This window comes from Podarcis gaigeae (genome assembly GCF_964106915.1).
Source record: "Podarcis gaigeae genome assembly, chromosome: 3".
NCBI classification, from domain to species: domain Eukaryota; kingdom Metazoa; phylum Chordata; class Lepidosauria; order Squamata; family Lacertidae; genus Podarcis; species Podarcis gaigeae.
The window spans coordinates 84,270,839-84,292,233 of record NC_139680.1 but is presented as its reverse complement, the minus strand read 5'-3'; the positions used below and the strand labels follow the sequence as shown (position 1 = coordinate 84,292,233).

The following is a 21,395-nucleotide window of genomic DNA, read 5'->3' as shown; positions in this document are numbered from 1 at the left end:
TTGTCTGCCACTTGAAAGCCCTCAAGCAGCGAAGTGACTCCCCCAGGTAGCCTCAGTTTGCACGGCCCTGCAGCCGATCAGTCCGTGTACGAGTTTCTGAAAAACTCTGCCCAAACCATCCAATTTTATAGATAGCCACCTCCTCCCAATGCCTCGCGTTCCCACAACAATTTCCAACATCAAAGAAGGTTTCCAGCACTATCCTCCCAGGCTGATTAAGGCAGCTGTGGGGGTGGGGGGGCTTCACCTCCTCCCAACTGATTAGGACACCAAAGACTGTTCTCACACCATCAAAAACTTAACAAGGGCGAGGGAGGGGGGAAGGAACAGAGGCGGGAAGGGTAACCATGTCAGATCTCTAACTCCTCATTTTGTCTTCTGGATGGATTTCCCATACAACCTTCCATACTAGGGAAAACATAGACTGATGCAGCAGTCCTCCTAGGGTCTGTTCTTCATAGTCTCACTGCAAAATCCGCAAAGCACTTCATGCCAGAGAAGTGTGCCTGAGAGGTGCTTTGGTCAGGGGATTTAAAATGAGGAAACTTGGGCTGTGATTGCAGGGTTCCGCTTCTTTGACTGAATGACAGCCACGCTCCTATTAAGCAGGGAGAAAGGTGGGTGAGTTTAAAGGCCGTGGGTGGTCGCTGTGCAAACCAAAGCTTTAAATTGTCAAGTTCAGATATCCTGCTTATACAGGATAGTTCCTGCCACTGATGTAAGGAGCAAAGCTGTGTGCTTGGTAGTGCATGGGGAGGAGGGCTGGGGCTGGAAGCTCTGCTTCTGAGAGTCCGTCATTCTTCCTTTGCAGGGAGATGCCTATCCGGAGCTAAGGAAGGATACAGACATGGTGAGCAACTGGAACTGTTGGGTCAAAACTCGTGTCTAATTGGTAATTACTGCCGGTTGCACGAAGTATAGGAACTATCCTCACTGGATGATGGTGTACAGAAACATCTTGTCTAAGTTTTCTCACGAATTCTCTCCAGTTGAATTTGCTGCACAGGAGCTTTCACTATTAAAGAAGGGATTCCCCCCCCCCCCTCATTGGGAGGAAGCTAAAGGAGAGCAGCTGGGAGCAGGAATAAATATAACACACTGAGCTGAAAGCAGGCTCTGTAGTTTTCTTCTTACCACAGCTGACCATGCTTACTAAAGCTGACCAGGTGCACCTAAAAGCCCAAACTTTCTTAATATTCTGTACAATTTGGCTATTTCTTCCAGAGCCAGAGGCTTTTTCTGCTACCGTCCAATCTAGTGTTGCAAATTCTAGTGTACATAGAAATAAGTGAAATGAAGTATCTTACAGGCACAGTTAGCAGAGCTACGCTTCAAACCTATTTCCAAGCAACCAGTTTTGCTATAGAAAAACCCAAGCAAAGCCTACAGCAGGGTTGTGGAACCTGTGGCCCTCCTGATGATGTTGGACTACAGTCCTCATAATCCCTGATGATTGTTCATGCTAGCAGGGACTGATGGGAACTGGAGTACAACAACATCTTGTGTGCTGGTCCCCCAATCCTAACCTACATCCTTTCCCCTTCTGTTTGAACCCAGGCATACACACACAATGCACTTACTTGCTGTTTTCCCCTACCTGCACAGGCTTCTTTCCTTCCACATGTACATAATATTCAGTAAATTGGATTTCTGGCCTGTTCCAAAAGCTGACACCCCATTGGCTCATCACAGGGCTGCATAAAGGGCAGTGGTTTAAGCAAGTGGTTTAAGCAAATGAGACACCACTGCACTACAATCATGAATGACACTTTTACTCCACATATTCAGAGCGATAGGAGGAGCCCTCGATGTCTTATGTCCAATCTTATTAATAGCTTATCACCTGCTGGATTTGCGTCCCCCCGCCACTGCCTTTTAACACTTCCGTATCTCTTGGAGTTCTTTGGAATAATTGGTTTAACTGCCTCCTGAATCTGGCTCTGATCTCCCAACAGATTATGAATATCATCAGTGAGCATGAGGATGCCTTTCTCTCTTCCCTTCTGCGGGGGCGCCGCATTATAAACAGAACCCTCCAACAGATGGGTCATTCCAAAGTCTTCCCAGGCAAGTATTTTTTTCTTCTTCCTCTTGATGGCTGAAGGAGAAGAGAAAATGCAGTCACAAGGGAGGCATCACTTGCAATCTAGTCCCATTTTTAAGCTGCCTGGCTTTTGAGTTTCCCAGCCTTTTTGGTCCTTGCAATTAAACACACACCGTCTGTAATCGAAGGCACAGCTTACTTGTTCAGCAATAGAACTTTGCCACTGATTTCTGTTGAACTTCAGGTCCCAGACTTGTTCCTTTCTGTCTCCCAGTTAAGTATTAAGCATTATTTGTCACTGATACATCCCCTCCACCCCAGAGTGGTTTTATTAAGACACTAGCTTAGGTGGCTTTATGGCACACACCCTTGAAAAGGATAGGCCTGTTCATGGATGTTGGCCATGTTGGCTAAGTGAGAGAGGCAGTATCCACCTAAATAACATGTGCTGGGGACAAACAATGGGGGATGCTCTTCAAACCCTGCTTGCAAATGTCCAGAAGCATCTACCATGCCAATGCTGGAAATGGAATGCTGGGCTGGATAATTCATTCATTTCATTTCATTTATGAATCACATCCTGTGCAACACCTGGAACTAACTTAGCAACAAGACAACAAAACAATAAAATAGTTTCTATACAGGTAGAACCTAGGATAAGAATGTCCACTTAAAAGGCTTGTTGAAAAAAGGAAGTTTGTGAATAGGTGCTAAAAAAAACAAGAGTGGGGCCTGCCTGAGATGTAACAGGAGAGAGCGCCAAAGATTAGGTGCTGCCACATGAAAGGCCTTCATCCTACATGGTCAGAACAGACCTCCTGATGAGATGGTACGTGCAGCGCAGTGCTGCTCAGTTGGGAATACAAAGAGCAAGATGATATTTTCAGACAGAGTTTTGTTTCATCTGACAAGGCTTTTCTTTTTTACATTCTTAAGGCAGGCAGACAAGCAGCCAATAGCTCTCTGACTGACCGCAGTTTCTTCACTGCCAGTGCTCTTTCTCTCCCAAACGCACTGCATTTGAAGAGATAATTGCTTGTTTCTCCTAATGAATTTATATGCTGGAAGCCACCTTGAGCGTGTTCAATCCTTAAAGGCGGCCTGCAAATATTTTAAATAAACTAACGCTCCTCCGTTGATCTTCTGCCTGCAGTGGAGGTTGCTTGGTCTCTCCATAGCAATTTGGGTTTCCCACTGGATCTCGTTGGTTTGATGCTGAAGGAGAAGGGAGTCCAGCTGGACGTTGCTGCTTTGGACCATCTGGCTCGGGAAGATGCTGAGGTAAGGCACAGATTTCTCTTCTTTTGTGAGTCACATTAAATTACCTCAGACTTCATTCCCTCTGACTACTGTCCTTCAAGGCATTCATTTTCAGTGGTAGTTCCCTGGTGGCGGAATGCCCTCCCTAGTGAGGCGCACCTGTCTTGGTCCTGATTAATTTTCAGGAGGAATTGTTTTCACAGGCCTTTAGTGACTGAAGAATACTGTTCCTGGCAACCTCAAGACCATTGAATGGGAAAAATGAATTTAAAATAACTGCTTTTAGAAGTTTTTAATTGCAGTTGTTCTGTCTTAGAATGTTTTTGTGGTTAAATTGTGTATCTTTTTGCCACCTTGGGCTTCTTGGGGAGGAAGGGCAGGATATACATTCAATAGTTAAATAATAATAATAATAATAATAATAATAATAATAATAATAATAATAATAATATGCTTTTCAGGAATTATAAGGCAGGGCTGGCAAACCTGTGGCCTCCCATATGTTGTTGGACTCCCATCATTCCCAGGCAGCATGACTGGTGGTCAAAGAGCATGGGAGTTGTAGAGGCTGCTGTATAAGGCCCTCTAAAGACGCCCTCAGTGTGTTGTAATAGTCCAAAATCTGTGAATAAGATTAATTGTAAAATACCCTCAGAAATCTAAATTCTGTCAAAGATCAAACCAAAGTCAGTGTTCACAAGAAGTTTGATCAACAGTACAAGATATCTAGCCTTCTTTCTTATTCTGGGCTGCTCTTTGAAATGGCTGTTGCATTTGCATTTTTGTTTCGTCTCATAGGGCTGCACAGCAGCAAGGGAAGCTGAAGTGGGGATTATGTGGAAACTTGATTTTTAGGGCCATTGACTCTCAGGAGTCCAAATAGGGGACCTAATGCCAGATGGTTTGTGGGATCCCCCAAGACTTCAGAGTTCTGCTCATCAGCTTTTGCTGTTGTTTTAAATCAGGCATAGGCAAACTCCAGCCCTCCAGACGTTTGGGACTACAATTCCCATCATTCCTGACCACTGGCCCTGTTAGCTAGGGATGATGGGAGTTGTAGTGCCAGACATCTGGAGGGCTGGAGTTTCCCTACGCCTGTTTTAAATGGTGTTCTTGAGCTGTCTCCCAATTGTACCCTTTCTTTCCCCACAGCGCAAATCTCAGCCGCAGCAGGAGCAGAGAGCTGGGATGCACCTGGATCTGCATTCATTGGCCAAGTTGAGGCAGGATGGAGTGCCTGCTACTGACGAATCTCCAAAGTTTGCCTATGAACTTGGGCAGGATGGCAGATATGGTAAGGTCTAACCGTGCTTGAACAAGGTGTATGAAAAAGCACTCTGGAGAAATGGGGGTTTCAGATTTGTATCCAAGAAACTTCTCACCTTATATATGTCTGGCATATTTGTTAATTTGTCGTGTGGAGAACATACTGTGTCTGCTTCATAAACTAAAGTTGACCTTTGCCTGTGGCCAAACAGAAACTGCTTAGGCTCCCACAGCCCACCAAAGTAATACCCATAATCTGATGTAAAGTTAGCAGGCTGCTGGTTCATGTGTATCATACATATACGTGTTCTGTGCCGTTTCCTGTCTGTTAGGGAAACAATTTACATGCTAGTAAGAAAATATGCAAAAATTAGATTACCAAGGTAAGGATGGTGAAGATGCTGAAGTCTGTTTTTCCTGAATATCAGAAAGTATGAACACAACATGCTAAATCTATGACTGTTGGGTAAATGTTAGCCGTTGTTTAAAGCGTTATAGTCCTCCAGTATCCCTTATTAGAAAGCAGAGCAAAGTGGCAACCAGTCTCTGAAAAAGATTTGTGGGCACTTTATTGAGTACATTTGCATCCCGCTGCCAAGGTTTCCCAGTGAGCTTCATGGCTGAATAGAGATTTGAATATTGGTGTCTCAGGTCGTAGTTCAACACTTTTGTCCAGGGGTAGCCAGCATAGTACCCTCCAGATGTTGTTGGACCCCAACTCCCATCAGCACCAGACAGCAAGGCCTGTGAAAAGGAATGATGGGAGTTGTAGTCTAACATCTGGAGAGCACCACATTGGTTGGCCACTCCTAGCTCACTTTAGGGGGAAAGTGCATAGTGTAATGTGGCGATAGGTGTGTATTAGGTTTAGTATATGTATGGAGTAGCAAACAGTGGCCATGACCATTAGGGTTAAAATATACACTCACGCTGCCATCCTGCTGCTTGGTTTGTGTCCATAGCAGCAAAAGCGGCACGTCAGGGAGTGCTATTAGATAATAGGTTGCTGTATCTGAGTGTTAAACTCCTGCCAAACTGAGCTAGATACAAATCTGTCGGACAATATAAAGCAGAGTTTTTCCATTGACGGATAGCAATTGAAGCAGGTTTCTTTCTGGCAGGGGGGAAAAACAGCTTTGGTTGATGCTACCTGGGTGTTTGCCATTACTGCAGCAGGCCTCAAGGTGTCACTGTTTCATACGTAACGCAAAGTGGGTTTAGAAATCACTGTCACAGAAGAGTAAAGCCTGAATGGGTTTGCATAATCCATTTACGTTTGTCTCATCGCTGTTGCCTCTCATTGTTAAATAATTGCTTGGCTTAAGGCAGAATGATCCTTAACAACTGATCTGTGGCAGTGGTTTCAAAACTCAGCCCAAGGGCTGTTTGTGGGGAAAGACAATGAGAGTATTGCCTGTCTGGTTGACCACAGCTGCCGTTCTCAGTGCTGCTAAGACTGCAGTTGTAGAGTCCAATATATTTATTTGGGGGATTTCTTGTTACAGATGATTATAATAACGTTTTTGATTGTCCTGTATAAGGGATGTACCCGTTTTGAGGTTGCCAGGACTCTGTCCTCCCACAATAGGAGACGGGTGAGGTTCTGTTTCTGGTGGGCACATTGAGTTTCAAAGTTGCTCAAATCTCAGAGTGTCTCCCAAGCAGAACACGATGTAAATGAGCCTAAAACCTCTCCGCCAAAGCTTTGGGGTGGAGGTCAAGGTACTAAGGTATAGTCTCTGCCACCATGCTGCACTTTAAAGGTGTCCCAGGTACAAAAGGACTGAGTAACAGGAGATGTGAAAGGCCTTTGCCTCAGACCCTCGAGGGCCACTGCCAGTCATAGGAAGTCCTGAGGCAGATGAGCAAATATAACAAGTCGTACTAAGGCTGTGTTCTGAATTCCTGTGTAGCACAACATGGATGAGCTTCAGTCACCCTGAATTCGGATTGGTGGAATAGCAGTTTGTGTTTCCAAGGAACATCTCCTGGGGCCTCTGTGTTCTGTTATCCTTCTACAGTGAAGTACCTGACTCTAAAATAACTGGGAGCTTTCCTGCATTTTCTGCAGTTGAATATATAAATACCTTAAGGGCAGTACATTGGCTGGCCGTTTTGGGTTCCAGATGGCCCAAGCGCATCGACTACCTAGGAGAAGGATGGGGTGTGATTTTCTTTTACCTCTTTGCAGTTTTCCGTCCATGTCAAGCCACTGTCCTGATGCTGTACAGAGATGGGTCTTTCCAAAAGGAAGTTGGCAGAGGGCAACAGTGTGGGGTCCTTCTAGACAGAACCTGCTTCTATGCTGAGCAGGGCGGCCAGGCACCTGACCAAGGCTACATGCTGCATGCAGCACAGCAGGTAAGGCTCTTCACTGACCAGGACTGAAACAGGTGCCTCCTGCCTGTTCTGTTAGGCTGGGCATGACCTCCCTGAAGAGGACTCTGTGCCCTGGCTCCAGTCACTGAGCAGCATCTTGTCTTTGCCTAGGCTTTCTTCTCTGTGTCTCAGCCACTGCGTGAGCTCTAGGAAAGGAAGAGGGTTAAGCTATTGTTTGATAGCAGTGCTCTAAGGGAATTCTGATGCTCTTACTTTGTAGTTAGGTTAATGCACCGTCACCACTTCAATAGCAGAGTGAAATATTTCCTCTGTTCCCTAAGCCAGCTCTTTGTTGTAGATGATCCTGCTCTCGTGGAGGGTTGACTGGAATTCCCCTACGCATTCACTGATATCATCCCTGAGTGAGCCGAGCAAATCACTCTTGAGCACGGGCCATTTGAGGTTGCTGAAAATCCTCACTGCTGGGAAAAATGCTAGAGAATTCATTGGTCATGTGAGCTCCTTGGGAGGTGGGGGGGGCGAGGAACTTGAGATACACAGACTGTTGTTGTAGCATTAACGTTGAGCACAGGCAAGCCTGTCTCTTCTGCAGCTCGTTTTGTGTTTGTCCCGGAGGTTAATTTAAGAGACTGCTATATTTTTTACAAGCTTGCCAGAGTGACCTAAGTTCCCTTTATTCCTCTGGAAAACCAATACTGGGAAGAGAATTGAGAATTTGTGCTAACTCTCCCATTTGTCTTGTTTCTCCTTTTGAGGACATGCTTTTCCCTGTGGTATCTGTACAAGTATCCGGTGGCTATGTGGTACATGAAGTGATTGTCTCTGAAACCCTGAAGGTCGGGGACCAAGTGCAGCTCTTTGTGGATGAGGTAATTGTCATTGCCAGGAGATGGCAGAGAGTTTCTGGTTCTGTGCTGTGCATCATGACTGGCACATATGCCATGTAAGCAGATCATATTGGGTAGGAAAGTAGTGCAGAAAATAATGTTTTATAATCACAAGAGAGTATTAGGAGGACCAAGATACAGAAGATACACAATTTTACCTCTGATCACACTTTCTCTCTCTTACAATTCTTAACAAACATAGATGTTGCAGCTTAATTTGTATCTAAGAAATCCAGGAACAGAGATCCCCAAGAATTCTCCTTTGCACACCCCACTAAAATGGGTGATATGCAAAAATGGATTTCTCAGTGGAAGTGTTCCTTGTTCCCAGCACAATAGACACCAGAGTTCCAGCAGCAATCCTAGGCACATTTACTAGGGAGAATTGGATGGACTTTGCTTTGAAGCAAACATGCATGGGATTGGGCTATTAATTAATCCAGCAGTTCTGTTAAAGGCTTCAAAGTGGGCTTGTATGCTGGATTGCTAGCTGGGGGGGGGGGGGAGTTTAATGTACTGTAACTCAGTTATTCCAAAACAATGAAATCCTTCTCATGAATCATTTACTTCTAATAGGTAAAGTGGTTTTGATCCTTGTTTCCTTTGAGGGAGGTTACTATTTATAGTCTCTTTTGAGGAATAAGCTCTGTAGCAAAAGTGAAATGTCATATTGGGGATTTCCCATATGTTAATGCAGAATCTTTTAGGCTGTTTTAAGCCAAGCTTGCTTTTGTTATTTAGCTCAGGTGGTGGGGTGTTAAACCAGCCATGGCTGGTGTTTGGGCTATCAGGGGGTTTAATTAATTGCTGCTTATCTAGTGAATTTATTGGGAAACAAGTGTTGCGGATATAACAAGGACTCGGTTTTCTTTGGCTGTACTCTAGAAGACTGACTCTCTCCCTCCCCTACCTTTCCATTGCCAGCAAGGTAGTTCGTTCTCAGGTGCGACTTCACTATAGGTGCAGGTACTGTCCCCTTGCATACAGCTGTGTCAAATGGTGGTGGTGGTGGAGATGGGCACACAGCTCATGGACAGACCACATGCTGTGCATGCAGGAGGTCTTGGGTTCAGTCTCTGCAGTCTCCAATTACAACCGATCTCAACTACTGGGACTGGCGAAAAACCCCGCCTAAGAGCCAGCCAGAATAGCCAAGGTCTGACTTAATATAAAGCACCATGATTTATGAATTTGTAAGTTCAATCTGCTAGTGCTATGCATTCATTGTGTCCTCCTTTTCTCCCCCATCCTCCAACCCTGTATCTTCCTCTTCTTCTTCCCCTGCCCAGGAAAACAAGGCAATGTCCACCAGTACTCCTTTCTCACCCCAAACATTGTGTTTTTGTTTGCTTTCAGGCCCAGAGGTTGGCCTGCATGACAAACCACACAGCCACCCACCTGCTAAATTTTGCGCTTCGCCAGGTCTTGGGAGAGGGTACAGAGCAGCAGGGGTCCCATGTGACTGCTGAGTATCTGCGATTTTCCATCAGCACCAAGGTGACTACTGGGGTCTCCAAATTGCTCACATTAGAGCAGTGAGGGCAATGGGGCGTGTGGCCCATCTGGGAAGTTGGGCTGCAGGCATCAGCCCAGCACTTCCTCTCTTCTTCTGGCAACTCTGGAGTCCGGCCACTACTGCTTTAGGACTGGACTGATTGTTGCTCTGTCTTCTATGAGCCCCAGGCTACTTTGAGCCTGGCTATGGTAAAATTATCAGAAGAGCTCCATGGTGAATAGGGTCCTTTAAAACTACTGACAGCCCAGAATGTGCTTCCCTTGGTGGAGGAACATGTAACTGCTGGTAATCCTGACCCATGTGTCCCTTTGTGGTAAATTAACAAACGGAGAAAGGGGCTTGCTACTGCATTTGCTTGCTTGACTGTTTCCATGTGAGTCCAAGTGGAAGAGACTGTTGTGTGAGCCGCAGAGCTGGAGAGAGTGAGGAAGAGTGGTTCACAGGATCTAATTTTAGAGTCTGGAACTGCAGAATAGGGTCTCGGCCTGCAATGAACGCGATAATCCAATATCTGATAATCCGCAGAGAAGTAGACTTTGCCCAACCTTAACTGCTCAGATGGAAGCTCTATGCTTTTACTAAAGCAAATAAAGGAACTGATTTAAGTTCCAATATTTTTCTTAGACTAAGATGATTATGAATATTCAAAAAGCTGTGGTTCAGGACACCAGCGTTGAGAACTCTATTTTGTAGATGGGGAAATCAAAACATAAAAGTATGACCCAAAGTAGAACCCTGGAGACCAGACACCTATTCCTCTGGACTCTAGCCATCTTACAGCACTTAATTCCTCATGTCACATAACATTGCATCATTCTGATGAAAATATCACCTGCTTCACCAGGCTCCCATAACGATACAGCAGCTGCTAGACGTAGAAAGTGTGATGCAGGAGGTGATCAAAAGGAATGAGGTGGTCTATACCGGAGAAGCCCCCATCAAGCTGGCAAGTGCTGTGCAAGGACTCCGGAAACTAAATGAAGTAAGTCGGGGAGGACAGTGACCAGTGGCAACAATGCAGCTGGTGGGGTGACAATTGGTGTCACCCAGGGAATCTGCCCAGCATTAGGGGCCAGTTGTAAGCACTTCTTCACATAAGAGCATAATCTGGCACCAGTTTACAACCTTTATGCAGCTTTTGCGGTGCTGTATCCTAGCCTAGTAAATAACCCCACAAAGTAGCCTGCAAAAATGATTTCTTAAACCTCTGGAGGCTGGTGGAAGGGGCTTCCCTCCTCCCATAATCTACTTGGTTTCTCTGCTTGACTCAGTGTGCTTCAGCTGTGAAAAGGGCAAATTCCACGCTAGGGGTCATTAGGAAAGGGACTGAAAATAAAACTGCCAAAATCATAATGCTGTTACACAAATCTACAGGGCAGCCACACTTGTACTGTGTACAATTCTGGTCACTTCTCCTCAAAAAGGATACTGCAGGCTTGGAAGAAGGTTCAGAAAAGCACAACCCAAGTGATCAAGGAGATGGAGAAATTCCCCTATGAGGAAAGGTTGCAGTACTGCAACCATTTGAGTTTCGAGGAAAAGCGAGTAAGAGGCGACATGATAGATGTTCATGAAATGATGCATGCCATGGAGAAAGTGGGCAGAGAGGAGTTTTTCTCCCTCTGTCCTAACACTAGAACTCGTGGACAGCCAAGGAAGTTAATGGTTGGAGGATTCAGGACAGGTGAAAGGAAGTCGCCATTCACTGTGGAACTCGCTCCCATAGGAGACAGTGATGGCCGCCAACTTGGATGGCTGTAAAAGAGGATTCGACAGCTGGACTCTGCCGACCTGCAATTCCAAGCAACTGGAGATAGAACATAGCCACTGTGACTACGAGCCGTACCTCGACATTGGTAGTCACAGTGGCTATGTTCTATCTCCAGTTGCTTGGAATTGCAGGTTGGCAGAGTACTCCCGTGCTTCTGGTTGTGAGCTCCCAACAGGCATCTGGTTGGCCTCTGTGAGAGCAAGATGCTGTGCTAGATGGGCCATTGGCCTGATTCTAGCAGACTTATGTTAGGAGAGGCAGCACACTCCATCCTTCCTCTTCCAGCCTGCGTGCTATACCCTGGCCACCTCTGTCTACCATACCAGGCTGCAGTATGTAGCTGCTTCTTTTGGTTTAGTTTGCCACAGCCTTATAACTGCAGATAATCCTTCCTTCCTTCCTTCCTGCCCTCCCCTTTTTCAGGTGTACCCAGATCTGGTGCGAGTAGTATCCATTGGGGTTCCAGTGGAAAGAGTGCTGGCTGCGAAGTCTAAAGATGCCACGTCCACCTCCGTGGAGCTCTGCTGCGGAACGTAAGTGTCATCCTTCCTCTTAGTTTCTCTCAGATAAGAGAAACCTTTTCCAGCAACCCTTTACTGGGTGCCTCTGAACTGGCTCTCTTTCCCCTTCCTTAATCATAGCTGTCCTCAGGCCCAAGAGGAAGGCCAGCGTCTGCATCATTGCTTTGATACAGTTTTACATACGATTTTTGACCACCTTATAAGCAGCAAGTATTGTTTGTTGATTAAAAGAACCGTACCTAGCAGTTACTAAATGCTTTCTTGTGGATCAGCTACTTCCTATTTCTTTGTAGCTTCAGTAGTAACATGAAGGTGATTCATTCTTGCTATATTGGCAAAGGGGCTGATTTTTAAAAATGCTGTTGAAATGCAGAATTATATTTTTTATTGTTTTCACCTTGGCTGTTTATCATCTCCAGCAAATGAATTACTTGAGTATCAGAGAGCATAAAGTATGTACGTTTCTTGCAAGCACCTGAAATCCAAAGAGCACAATTGTGACATTGCATGTAGTAAACAGCTGGTGTGAGATGCCAGGATATGCTCTCTCTTCAGCACACTACGGACTTCCTTGACTGACAGTGTCTCCTGAAGGTCTTTCCCACCTGTTAACAGGAATTCTTTTTAACGGGAGAGATGGGAGGGGTTCACTCTGAAACCTTTACGTACACAACACTTGTACTCTTCCATCAACTTATAACCCCTTTCCAAAATAAAAAAGGGAATTTGATGGCAATGCTGACACCTGCCATTTGTTTCTCCTGTCTAGGCACCTTCTGCAGACAGGAGATGTACAAGACTTCACTATCGTTTCTGAGCGGCAGCTGGTTAAAGGAATCAGCCATATTGTTGCAGTGACCAGAGAGCAAGCCAAGCAAGTAAGGCTGGATTGCTTTTGTCTGATGTTGCAGATGTGCACAGGTTGTCTGCTGCTGTTTTGCTCTGCTTCACTGCATGATCTTTAGAGGGCTCCTAGAGTGCTTCACCCGCTTCACCTGCCGCAATCACAAACACTTGCAATTATTTTTCACCAGTTGCCTCTATTCTGCTGCTCACAAGCAGAAGCACTGGTTGGCCTTCACCCCTGATCTCACAGCAGGAATGCTAGAACCTTATGCCCTTGCTTCACCCTCACCATCTCCAAATTCAGCAACTCAGAATCAATCAATCAAACAAGTTCGCCTCCTTTGTGTTATCATTCATTGTGAAGAGGCTGTGATTGTGAAAGGAAGTGGGGTCAATCTGTATGGGTGGCGAGTAGGGTAGACCACAGAGAGAGTGTATAAGCAAACAAGGAGCTCTGCAGGCCATAGAAGCTACTCTGCCTGATTAGTGGAAGCTTCATACAGGTCTCTCTCTGGCTCTGACCATTAAGGAGATGTCTTCCAGGACTGAGCAAGCACATTGTGAGACACAAACGGAGCTCTTTCAACATCCTTTTCTACCACTGCTTTTCGTAGTACTCCACTTCCTTTTTGAAACAGGGTCATAGCATTCCACATTAGCTAGCTTTTGACTACTAATAACTCCTTGTCCTTCTCTTACTTCAATTCCCTTGACTCCTCTTCTCTCTCTCCCCCCCCCCCAAACTTGGGTGGTCATTTCCTTTTTGCTCTGGCTCTTGCTGACCACTAACCGCATCTGGCGGCTTCAGAGCAAAAAGGCCCCATTAACTTAGGTGCCTGCTAGGTGGGCAAGCAGCATTGTCTTCTGCCTTCCCCTTGGCTGTTGGTGGCAAAAGATTACATTATTCCCAGATTCGTATTTTTGCTCTGGCACTTGTGCTGCTTGTCTAGTCATCTCCTCCACTGTTACATTTTTGACAAGGTTCAGCCTGCCACGGAGGAGAGAAAGCTTCAGGGCAGGCTGGCCCAGATTACTGAAAGCGCTGACCCGAGGCAGCTTTGTGTCAGTGGTTCATGTTCACCTGCAGCTCCCTTTTATGTTTATCTCTGAAGGGAGCTGTTCTCATTCAGGCTTGTGTTTGCTAAGCAGATGGAAGCAGCTAGGGCGATAACTCAAAGCACATCTTGCAGCGAGAAGCCAGAGTAGGCAATTATGTGCTTGCTCTGCTCTTACAGCTACTGATTTCCTGCAACTGGAGCTTAATTCTTCTGTTGGTCCAAGCAGATTCGGACAACCGTTTGATGTAGAATGCTATTTGCATACTGTTCCTAAGTCAGGGGAGTGGAGCTTCTTCTCCCCTTGCCCCCAAGTGTCGCTGGATTATGACAACCATCTTCCCTGACATGAACTGAGGCTCATAAGAAATGGAGTCCCCCCCCCCCCCCATTCGGTTCCCCATCCCTGTCCCAGATGTAGCACACAAATCATGCAGAAAACAGTACTGCATACTTGAGTGGTAAAGATCAAGCTGTTTAGGGTGCTTCCTAAATAAGGACATAAGAGTGCTGGATCAGGCCAATGGCCCATCTAATCCAGAATCCAGAATCCTGTTCTCACTGTGGCCAGCCTGATGCAAGCAGAACATGACCACAAATGCACCCTCCCCTCCCGTGGTTTCCAGCAAGAAGCTGCTCCAGGAGCTGCTAGGCCTGTTCACACAGTTGGCTATTCTGGACTCTTTTGATCTTCTGCTTTGAGTATACATAAAAAGTGTGGCAGAAATTTGTGACAGCCCAAGCTTTTTCTTTTCATTTGTTAAAAAGGACCTGGCTTTTTGCTGAGGAGCGTCGATGGGCATACTGTATAACCAGAAACCTCGTCTAGAAGTAGTTGACTTTCTCTTGTCCTCTGATTTTCTAATTTGGTGGCACCATCAAGGTCTTTGAAATACTAGCTTACTCCAGAGCTGGAGAAAGTGGATTGGCTCCCTTCCATCTTTCGGTCGCATGGAGCCTAGCAGGCGAGAAGGAATGAGATCAGCTTCTCATTATGATAGGAACCGATCAGATGAAGAGCAGATCAGTAAAACAAATAGACTCATCAGGGCTCCCCTCTCTTTTTTTAATCCATCCCGTGTGCCTTTTATCTTTCTGCAAAACCACAATTTGTGGAATGAATGCCACAAATAATTATCTCCTTGTTTAAAACAGTTGAGGAAACTCAGGCCCTTGGGACTCTTCCCAGACCAGACTCCTCACTGCCCTTGCTCTCTACCCCTTCCTTCAGTGCTTTTGCCTAGCTGGAATGTGTCCTTGAACTGAAGTCATCCCTCTTGCTTGTCTGGATAGGGAGGGGGGGTGTCTGTGTGTCATGGCTCCCTATAGCCGTGTCCTCCCTAAAAACATATATTTCCTATAACCATGTTCTCAGGGTGGCTCTCAGCAACGAAAGACCATAGCTCAGCAGCAGAGTGCACACTTGCATGCAGAAGGTCCCATGTTCGATCCCTGGTCCTTCCAGGTAGGGCTGGAGGAGACCCCTGCCTGAAACCCTGAAGAGCTGCTGCCAGTCAGGGTCAGTCAGTACTGAGCTAGATGGACCAGTAGACTGACTTCACAGAAGGCTCTTGTCTTTCTCTTGCCATAGGCTACAATTTCTGAGGGGATTGTGTGTTCCCTGTGTGGTATATCAAATAATCCCAAAGGCAAATTGGTGTGGGGGGAAATAACTCTAATTTCACTCTGTCACTGAGCACTTTCTGAAAAGGATCTGCCTCCCTATTTTTCGCTTGGTTTCTGAGCCAGCATGTATCAGTGGTGACAAATATCCAGCATAATTTGAGATACTATCTCTATCTCTATCTCAACAAAGTTAATTAGCAGTCACATAAACCTAATCTAGTAATTGCACAATGCCCAGGGCTCTAGCCCCTGAAATAAACTCCCAACAGGCTTGTGACTGAAAATGGTTATGCCCTTTGAATTGCAAACACAACCTCTTGCCCTTTGTATGGTTTCTGCCAAAAGGGGTCAGACATTTTTATTACTCTCTTAGGCTCGGGAAGCTGGCCAGGCTTTGGCTAAGGAAGTGGACTCCCTCACGGTGCGAGTGAAACTGGGAGGAACCGTGATCGACGAGGCCCAGAGACTCTCCAAAGAAGTTGGCCAGCTGACTATTGTGAGTACTTTCTCCCTCCCCACAACAAGGGCTCAAGAAAGGTTTTCGAATGCTTCTTGAGGACGTGTTTCTCTGCTCGTTCCTTGTTCTATGATTCCTGTTGAAGTTGAAATAATGGCTAACTTTCCCCGAAGAGGCTTTTATTTCACCTTCTAGCGACCATATCAGTCTGGTTGAAGTGCCCTGTGTTTCATGGCATAGAGGGTGAGGTGTCTGGGTGCTCTGCCCTGTAATGAAGAATCTGCTGAGGTCTTATCAACTCCCTCCCTCAAAAGCCCATCTGCGTGGCCCTGCGCAATAGAAATAAAACACTGCCTATCCTCCACTTTGGGTTTGGGGTTGTTGTTTTTTTAATTGGTATTTCTTTTTATTTAATCAAAAGCATATAATGCAGTAACATAATAAAAAATAAAGAAAAAACACACAATTGAATGAAAACTAAATACAGCACCACCACCACCCAAAAAATACACATTTGGATCATTTCACTCACAATCCCTGTGGGGAAAAACAATAGTTACTTATGCTAGAGGGTAGTAACATTCTTTTTCTTAAAAAAGATTTGCTTAAAAAAGTATATTAAAATACTGTCCTCAAGGTCTTACGACATTCTCACTTGAAGCTGAAAACTTAGTAAGGATTCCAAATAGTATCGTATTTCACAGGAGTCATTTGAACATTGTTACCATCATTTATATACAAAATAATTTTTGCCAAGTAGTTGCATATGAACCTTTGTTTATCCTCTAGTGCACTTTTATTTTTAGTCTATTTTTCAACAATTCTATGAGAATGGTGGTATATATATGTAATTAAAAATAATAAATCTTGTTTTGTTATATTAAGTTTAATTTAATTTCTAGGAACACCATAGCTGTCATTGAATAATACTCCCACCACCAATGTGCCCTTATGTTTTTTATAGCACCAGCATTTTGGGGAGATATTGGGGTTAATATTTGATAAAATCAGAAGTATATAGTGCTACCTAAAAATCACATTCAACTTTCATGGTCTTTTCATCTTCCTCCTCCTCCTCTCCTCTTCTTCTGTCTAAGTTACTTCTGCCATTGTCCTATCCTCCTTTCCATTAATTTTTAAATAAAATAACGACCAGGAACAGGAGCACAGCTCCAGTATTGGAGAGCTCTGGCAGAAGCAGTTGACACCACTGCAATACACTACATGGTTCATACTTTGCATGCAAGTCCATCACATCCAAAGGGCTAGTCGTAATTGAGGCTCTTTTGCTAGGAAACAGGCTTCATTCTTCTGGTCATAGGAGTCAAAATTCCTCTCTTCAGTTGCATCCCTGGAGCATCTTTTCATCCCCGCCCCCCGCGCAATCACAGGTAACAGAGCCAATTTGTTTTGCAGATCGTGGACAGCACCACAATACCTCAGTGGCAGAAAAGAGAGCTGCAGGCCACTCTTAAAACTCTGCAACGAACAGCCAACACAGCAGTTAGAAAACTGGAAATCAGACTGGTAAGAATCCAGCAGCAGATCAGCCTTGTAATCTGCAGGCATGACAGAAGTATGGGAAGCTTGTCCTTTTCAAAGGAGTGAATTTATTACCAAACTTTTCTGTAAAGAAAAAGAACTCTAAGCAGCTCTGTTATCTAGTGTTCTAAATCAATTGCTTTTAAAGCAACCTTAGTCCACTCTCTGATGAATGGCTCCCAAGCACAGTTCCCCTCAAGCTCTGAAGACCCAGGGCTCTGAAGAACCGAGTGCTGTTTCTGGCATACATGAAGGAATGAAGCTTCCTAGGGCTGGTTGGCCTTCCCTTTGCCACAGTTGAGAGGCAGGGTGTGAGTGTCAGGGAGAAATGAACAGAGAATCTGGCATGCTGCTTGCTGTGTACTCTTCATTCTTTTGTATCAAAAAAGCCTAACATTTGCACTAAGAAAACTCAATTCAATTTTTTTGCAAACAAATTTAGGCAAAAAAATAATAATCCACATTTATATAAGTTTGAATTTTTTGGCTTAAGTTGACTGTTTTACATCTCTTCTGATACTGGAGATTCTGCCAAATCTGGTGCTCTTTCAGAATGGACGCTAGCTCTCTTGAGAGGAAAGAAAGCTGTGGTGAAATGGAAGCTGGGCGTGCCATGAGCCTGAAGCAGAAAGAGCAGAGTTGGTTCCTCTAACCCCTGGACACTGAAATTTCTTACATATACTGCCTGCCTGTTTGAAATCTAACTTCCCAGCCAGAATGGTTAGATAGTAATTAAAAGGAGCAACATTAAAATTTTAGGAAGATTCCTAAATAAGCTCCATATTGAAAGAGAAGAGCAGTCCTTACCAAACTTGGCAATGGTTTTGGTCAAATAAGTGCAGCTTCATTAAAGAAGCCAAGGTGTAAATGGGTGCTAAATTTTCCTGCCCCATCCCCCTTAAGATACCTAGGTAAATTGTTGCTAGGAATGGCTCCTGTGGGTAAAACAAACATGTCCCCTGGGCATCATTTTTTAAAATGGTGCTTGGCAGAGATGTGGACGTGCATTTGGAAGCATTTTCTCCCCTATGGCACAAATTTTATGTCTGCTACATAGTGCACTGCTGACTGCATTCCCCCACCCCCTTTTTCCAGGCTGCAGAGAAAGCAGATGACCTGCTAGCAAAGTATTACAACCAGCAAGTCATCATAGATTCCATCCCTGTTGAGTCGCCCTCAGTAAGTTTCTACCAGTTGTGCATTTCTTTTGGAAAGCAAGGGTAACAGGCAACAAGGGTCAAGCTTCATTAGCTGCCTGTGAGCAAGTCCAACTTGTCCTGTTGTGGCAGATCATTCCTTGAGCTCAGCTCTCACAGCTGATGATGCTGTAAGGATTTTGGAAGGCCAGAGAGAAGGTAAACCTTGAGCTCCTCAGCAGATTGGGCAGCCGTTAAGGGTGGGCTTGCTGGCTTGCTCTGAAGATTTTTGTTGAAGAGAATTTCCCTCTTTCTTTCTTTCTTTCTTTCTTTCCCCATAACCAGTACAGTGGTACCTCGGGTTAAGAACTGAATTTGTTCTGGAGGTCCGTTCTTAACCGGAAACTGTTCTTAACCTGAGGTACCACTTTAGCTAATGGGGTCTGCCGTGCGATTTATGTTCTCATCCTGAAGCAAAGTTCTTAACCCGAGGTACTATTTCTGGGTTAGCAGAGTCTGTAACCTGAAGCATCTGTAACCTGAGGTACCACTGTACAAGTTCGTTTTTTGCATCTATTATCATCCAGTTGCCCATAGGCTGCCCAAAGTGTACCAGAAACACTTCAGAACATCAAAATACACTTTAAAATTCCAGTGGTTTTTCATGTGCTTAACCTTCTTAATCAAAATTGTATATATAACATTGCAGGTCTTTGAAGGAGCATTTCAGTGTAGCAAACACAAGGGATTTTATTTTAACTTATGCTCTTTCTAGGTCCTGATGAAAGTGGTCAACCAGTTATGTGACAAGGTACCAGGGTCCTCAGTGATGTTGCTAAGTCCACAAGCTTCTGGCCAGGTGTTCTGTGCCTGCCAGGTATCCAAGGTAAGGAGGATCCTGCCCCTTGGCTAATAGCTGGCACTCTTCTCTGGAACATAGAATGCAGGAGCCTCATACAGTAACTGTTTCCTATTGCAGAACATAAGTTTTGAATTTTGGCGCTTGTGCTTTCATTAAGTGGTGGAAAAACCATTGCAAATTTTCATTGTCATAACAGTTTGAATAAATAGAAAACACAAAGCCCACTGCTTGATGGTCTTTCCTTGACTGGGTCTCGATAAGGTTTCACAACCAAGGAAAAACAAATTCTGTACTCGGCCTAAATGGGAGAAATTACAAAAAGGAGGATAGAGGTTGGAATTAGACAACCATAGAGGTGCAAGAAATCATAGCCATGGCAGAGGACATTTAAACCCCATGCTCTGAACTTTAAGGAAATCTAAGAGCCAGTGTGGTGTAGTGGTTAAGAGCGGTGGACTTGTAATCTGGTGAACCGGGTTCGCGTCTCCGCTCCTCCACATGCAGCTGCTGGGTGACCTTGGGCTAGTCACACTTCTCTGAAGTCTCTCAGCCCTACTCACCTCACAGAGTGTTTATTGTGGGGGAGGAAGGGAAAGGAGAATGTTAGCCGCTTTGAGACTCCTTAGGGTAGTGATAAAGCGGGATATCAAATCCAAACTTCTCCTCCGGTATCAGTTACAGGTTCTGCATGTGTGCAGTGAATCCATTAAGAGTGCATAATATGCACATTCTGTAAATGTAAGGTTTTGCACCTGTAATGTTGCCAGTCTATCAGCTTTGAGTAACAAAAGTCCAGAATTGGACTAACACTAAGTTGCCTACATATTTGCTCTACTGGGCCATTCCTGGCAGTTCAGCTAATTTTTCCATTTTTTGGTCTTCTTCCCCAGAGTTCCTTGCCGGTGTTGTCTGCTGCTGACTGGGCCCTGGCTGTCTGCACTCAAATGGGAGGCAAGGCAGGTGGTTCTGGAGTTGTAGCCAGGGGCAGCGGGACAACCAGTGACTTGCAAGGAGTTCTGACAGCAGCTCTGGAATATGCAAAGAGCAAACTCTGATTCCTGCTTGCAAGGTCAATGTGTCTGTGCAAGAACACCGAAATGGGACAGTTGCTTGGCTGCGATTGCTAACAAGATCTGTCTACAGTGGCTAAACAGCACCTGTTGTAGTCAGAACAGTAGATCTGTCTTGGACTGCAGTTTCTTTTGCAATATTGAGGTGGCAGAAGAGTCTGGACTTGCCCATCTGGTCCTTCATGAAACATGATTATTGCATTTGCAGATAATGGTGTGAGAGGAGCAAGGCTGTCCCATAAATGCAGAGGAAGGTAGCAGACAGTGACATAATGAATCTGACCACCAATGGGGCTGAGGGCACCCTGGTGAGAGGAAAGTAACTACAGTATTGCCATTATGATAATGAATAGCAGAGAGGCACACTCGTGATTTACTTTGGGATGAGGAAAGATGGGAGCTCTTTTTCCCAGGAGACCAAGGCCTATAAGTTCAATGGAGCTGATTCCAACATAGTGTAAGGCTACCATACTGTGCATATATATGTTTGTTCAGCAGTCTAGTAACAGAGGTTTCAGCCCTGTACTGTTTTATTTAAGCAGATCTTTCGATCAGGAAATTCTCTCAATATACAAAGGAAATCTACTTTACACAAATCATTGTTTCTATATTGCCTAGATAACTTTCATCATCAAAAGTCATCTTTGAGACTCTGAATCTTATTATAATTTCCCCAAAATGCATAGTAACCTTTTGACCTAATAGGAAAAAAAGTTTTGTAACCAACAAACTGTTAATTGCATAATTAAAATGGAGCCTATTGCTGCTACTTAATCTTTATTTTGTCCCATTTTCAACTGTCTCCAAGTGTTACATTTTCTGTGATCGTGGCCAACAGCAAGGAGTACATGTGTGCATGCAACACATACATGTTCTCATCTGCGCAACCCCCTGGCTGTGAACTTGCTCTTGGGTGCCTCTCTGTTACATCAAGCTAGCTTTTTTGGGGGAAATCATTCTAAAATGCTCCATAGTGGCTTCTGGCTGCCACTCAGCATTCATGCAAAGTCTTGGGATCTGAATAATGGTGGTACCTTCTTTCATGGTCAAGTGAGCACCGGCACATTGGGAAGTGAGGGAAACTGAAATCCAGTTGACCTCTTCCTGTTTTGAAACCCAGAAGAGCTAGTCTTGCTGTGACTCATGAGTTCTTTGCTCATGCCCTAAGGAGAAAAGGAGTTACTGTATAAGCATAT

General features: G+C 44.8%; 2 protein-coding genes across 5 annotated transcripts in view; one reads left to right on the top strand and one right to left on the bottom strand.

Annotated features, from left to right (window-relative positions):
- Positions 1 to 20,968, top strand: part of AARS2 (alanyl-tRNA synthetase 2, mitochondrial) — a 37,907-nt gene extending 16,939 nt beyond the window's left edge. For both annotated transcript variants that reach the window (XM_083732243.1, XM_083732244.1), the window contains 15 exons: positions 812 to 850; positions 1,956 to 2,067; positions 3,198 to 3,325; positions 4,457 to 4,598; positions 6,762 to 6,931; positions 7,666 to 7,779; positions 9,154 to 9,294; positions 10,158 to 10,295; positions 11,508 to 11,617; positions 12,375 to 12,483; positions 15,506 to 15,628; positions 17,006 to 17,116; positions 18,227 to 18,310; positions 19,043 to 19,153; positions 20,020 to 20,968. In XM_083732243.1, the coding sequence (XP_083588369.1) occupies positions 812 to 850; positions 1,956 to 2,067; positions 3,198 to 3,325; positions 4,457 to 4,598; positions 6,762 to 6,931; positions 7,666 to 7,779; positions 9,154 to 9,294; positions 10,158 to 10,295; positions 11,508 to 11,617; positions 12,375 to 12,483; positions 15,506 to 15,628; positions 17,006 to 17,116; positions 18,227 to 18,310; positions 19,043 to 19,153; positions 20,020 to 20,184 (1,797 nt within the window). In that variant the 3' untranslated portion in view covers positions 20,185 to 20,968. The remainder of the gene's footprint in view (positions 1 to 811; positions 851 to 1,955; positions 2,068 to 3,197; positions 3,326 to 4,456; positions 4,599 to 6,761; positions 6,932 to 7,665; positions 7,780 to 9,153; positions 9,295 to 10,157; positions 10,296 to 11,507; positions 11,618 to 12,374; positions 12,484 to 15,505; positions 15,629 to 17,005; positions 17,117 to 18,226; positions 18,311 to 19,042; positions 19,154 to 20,019) is intronic.
- Positions 13,197 to 21,395, bottom strand: part of LOC310841338 (uncharacterized protein) — a 28,707-nt gene continuing 20,508 nt past the window's right edge. Inside the window, exons 19-20 of one of the 3 annotated variants that reach the window (XM_083732205.1) lie at positions 21,234 to 21,362; positions 13,197 to 14,464 (exon numbers count right to left, since the gene is read on the bottom strand). In XM_083732205.1, coding sequence (XP_083588331.1) covers positions 21,246 to 21,362 — 117 coding nt within the window. In that variant the 3' untranslated portion in view covers positions 13,197 to 14,464; positions 21,234 to 21,245. Of the gene's footprint in view, positions 14,465 to 15,954; positions 21,363 to 21,395 lie in introns of those variants that run through there. The other 2 variants (XM_083732206.1, XM_083732204.1) reach the window with 2 other exon arrangements.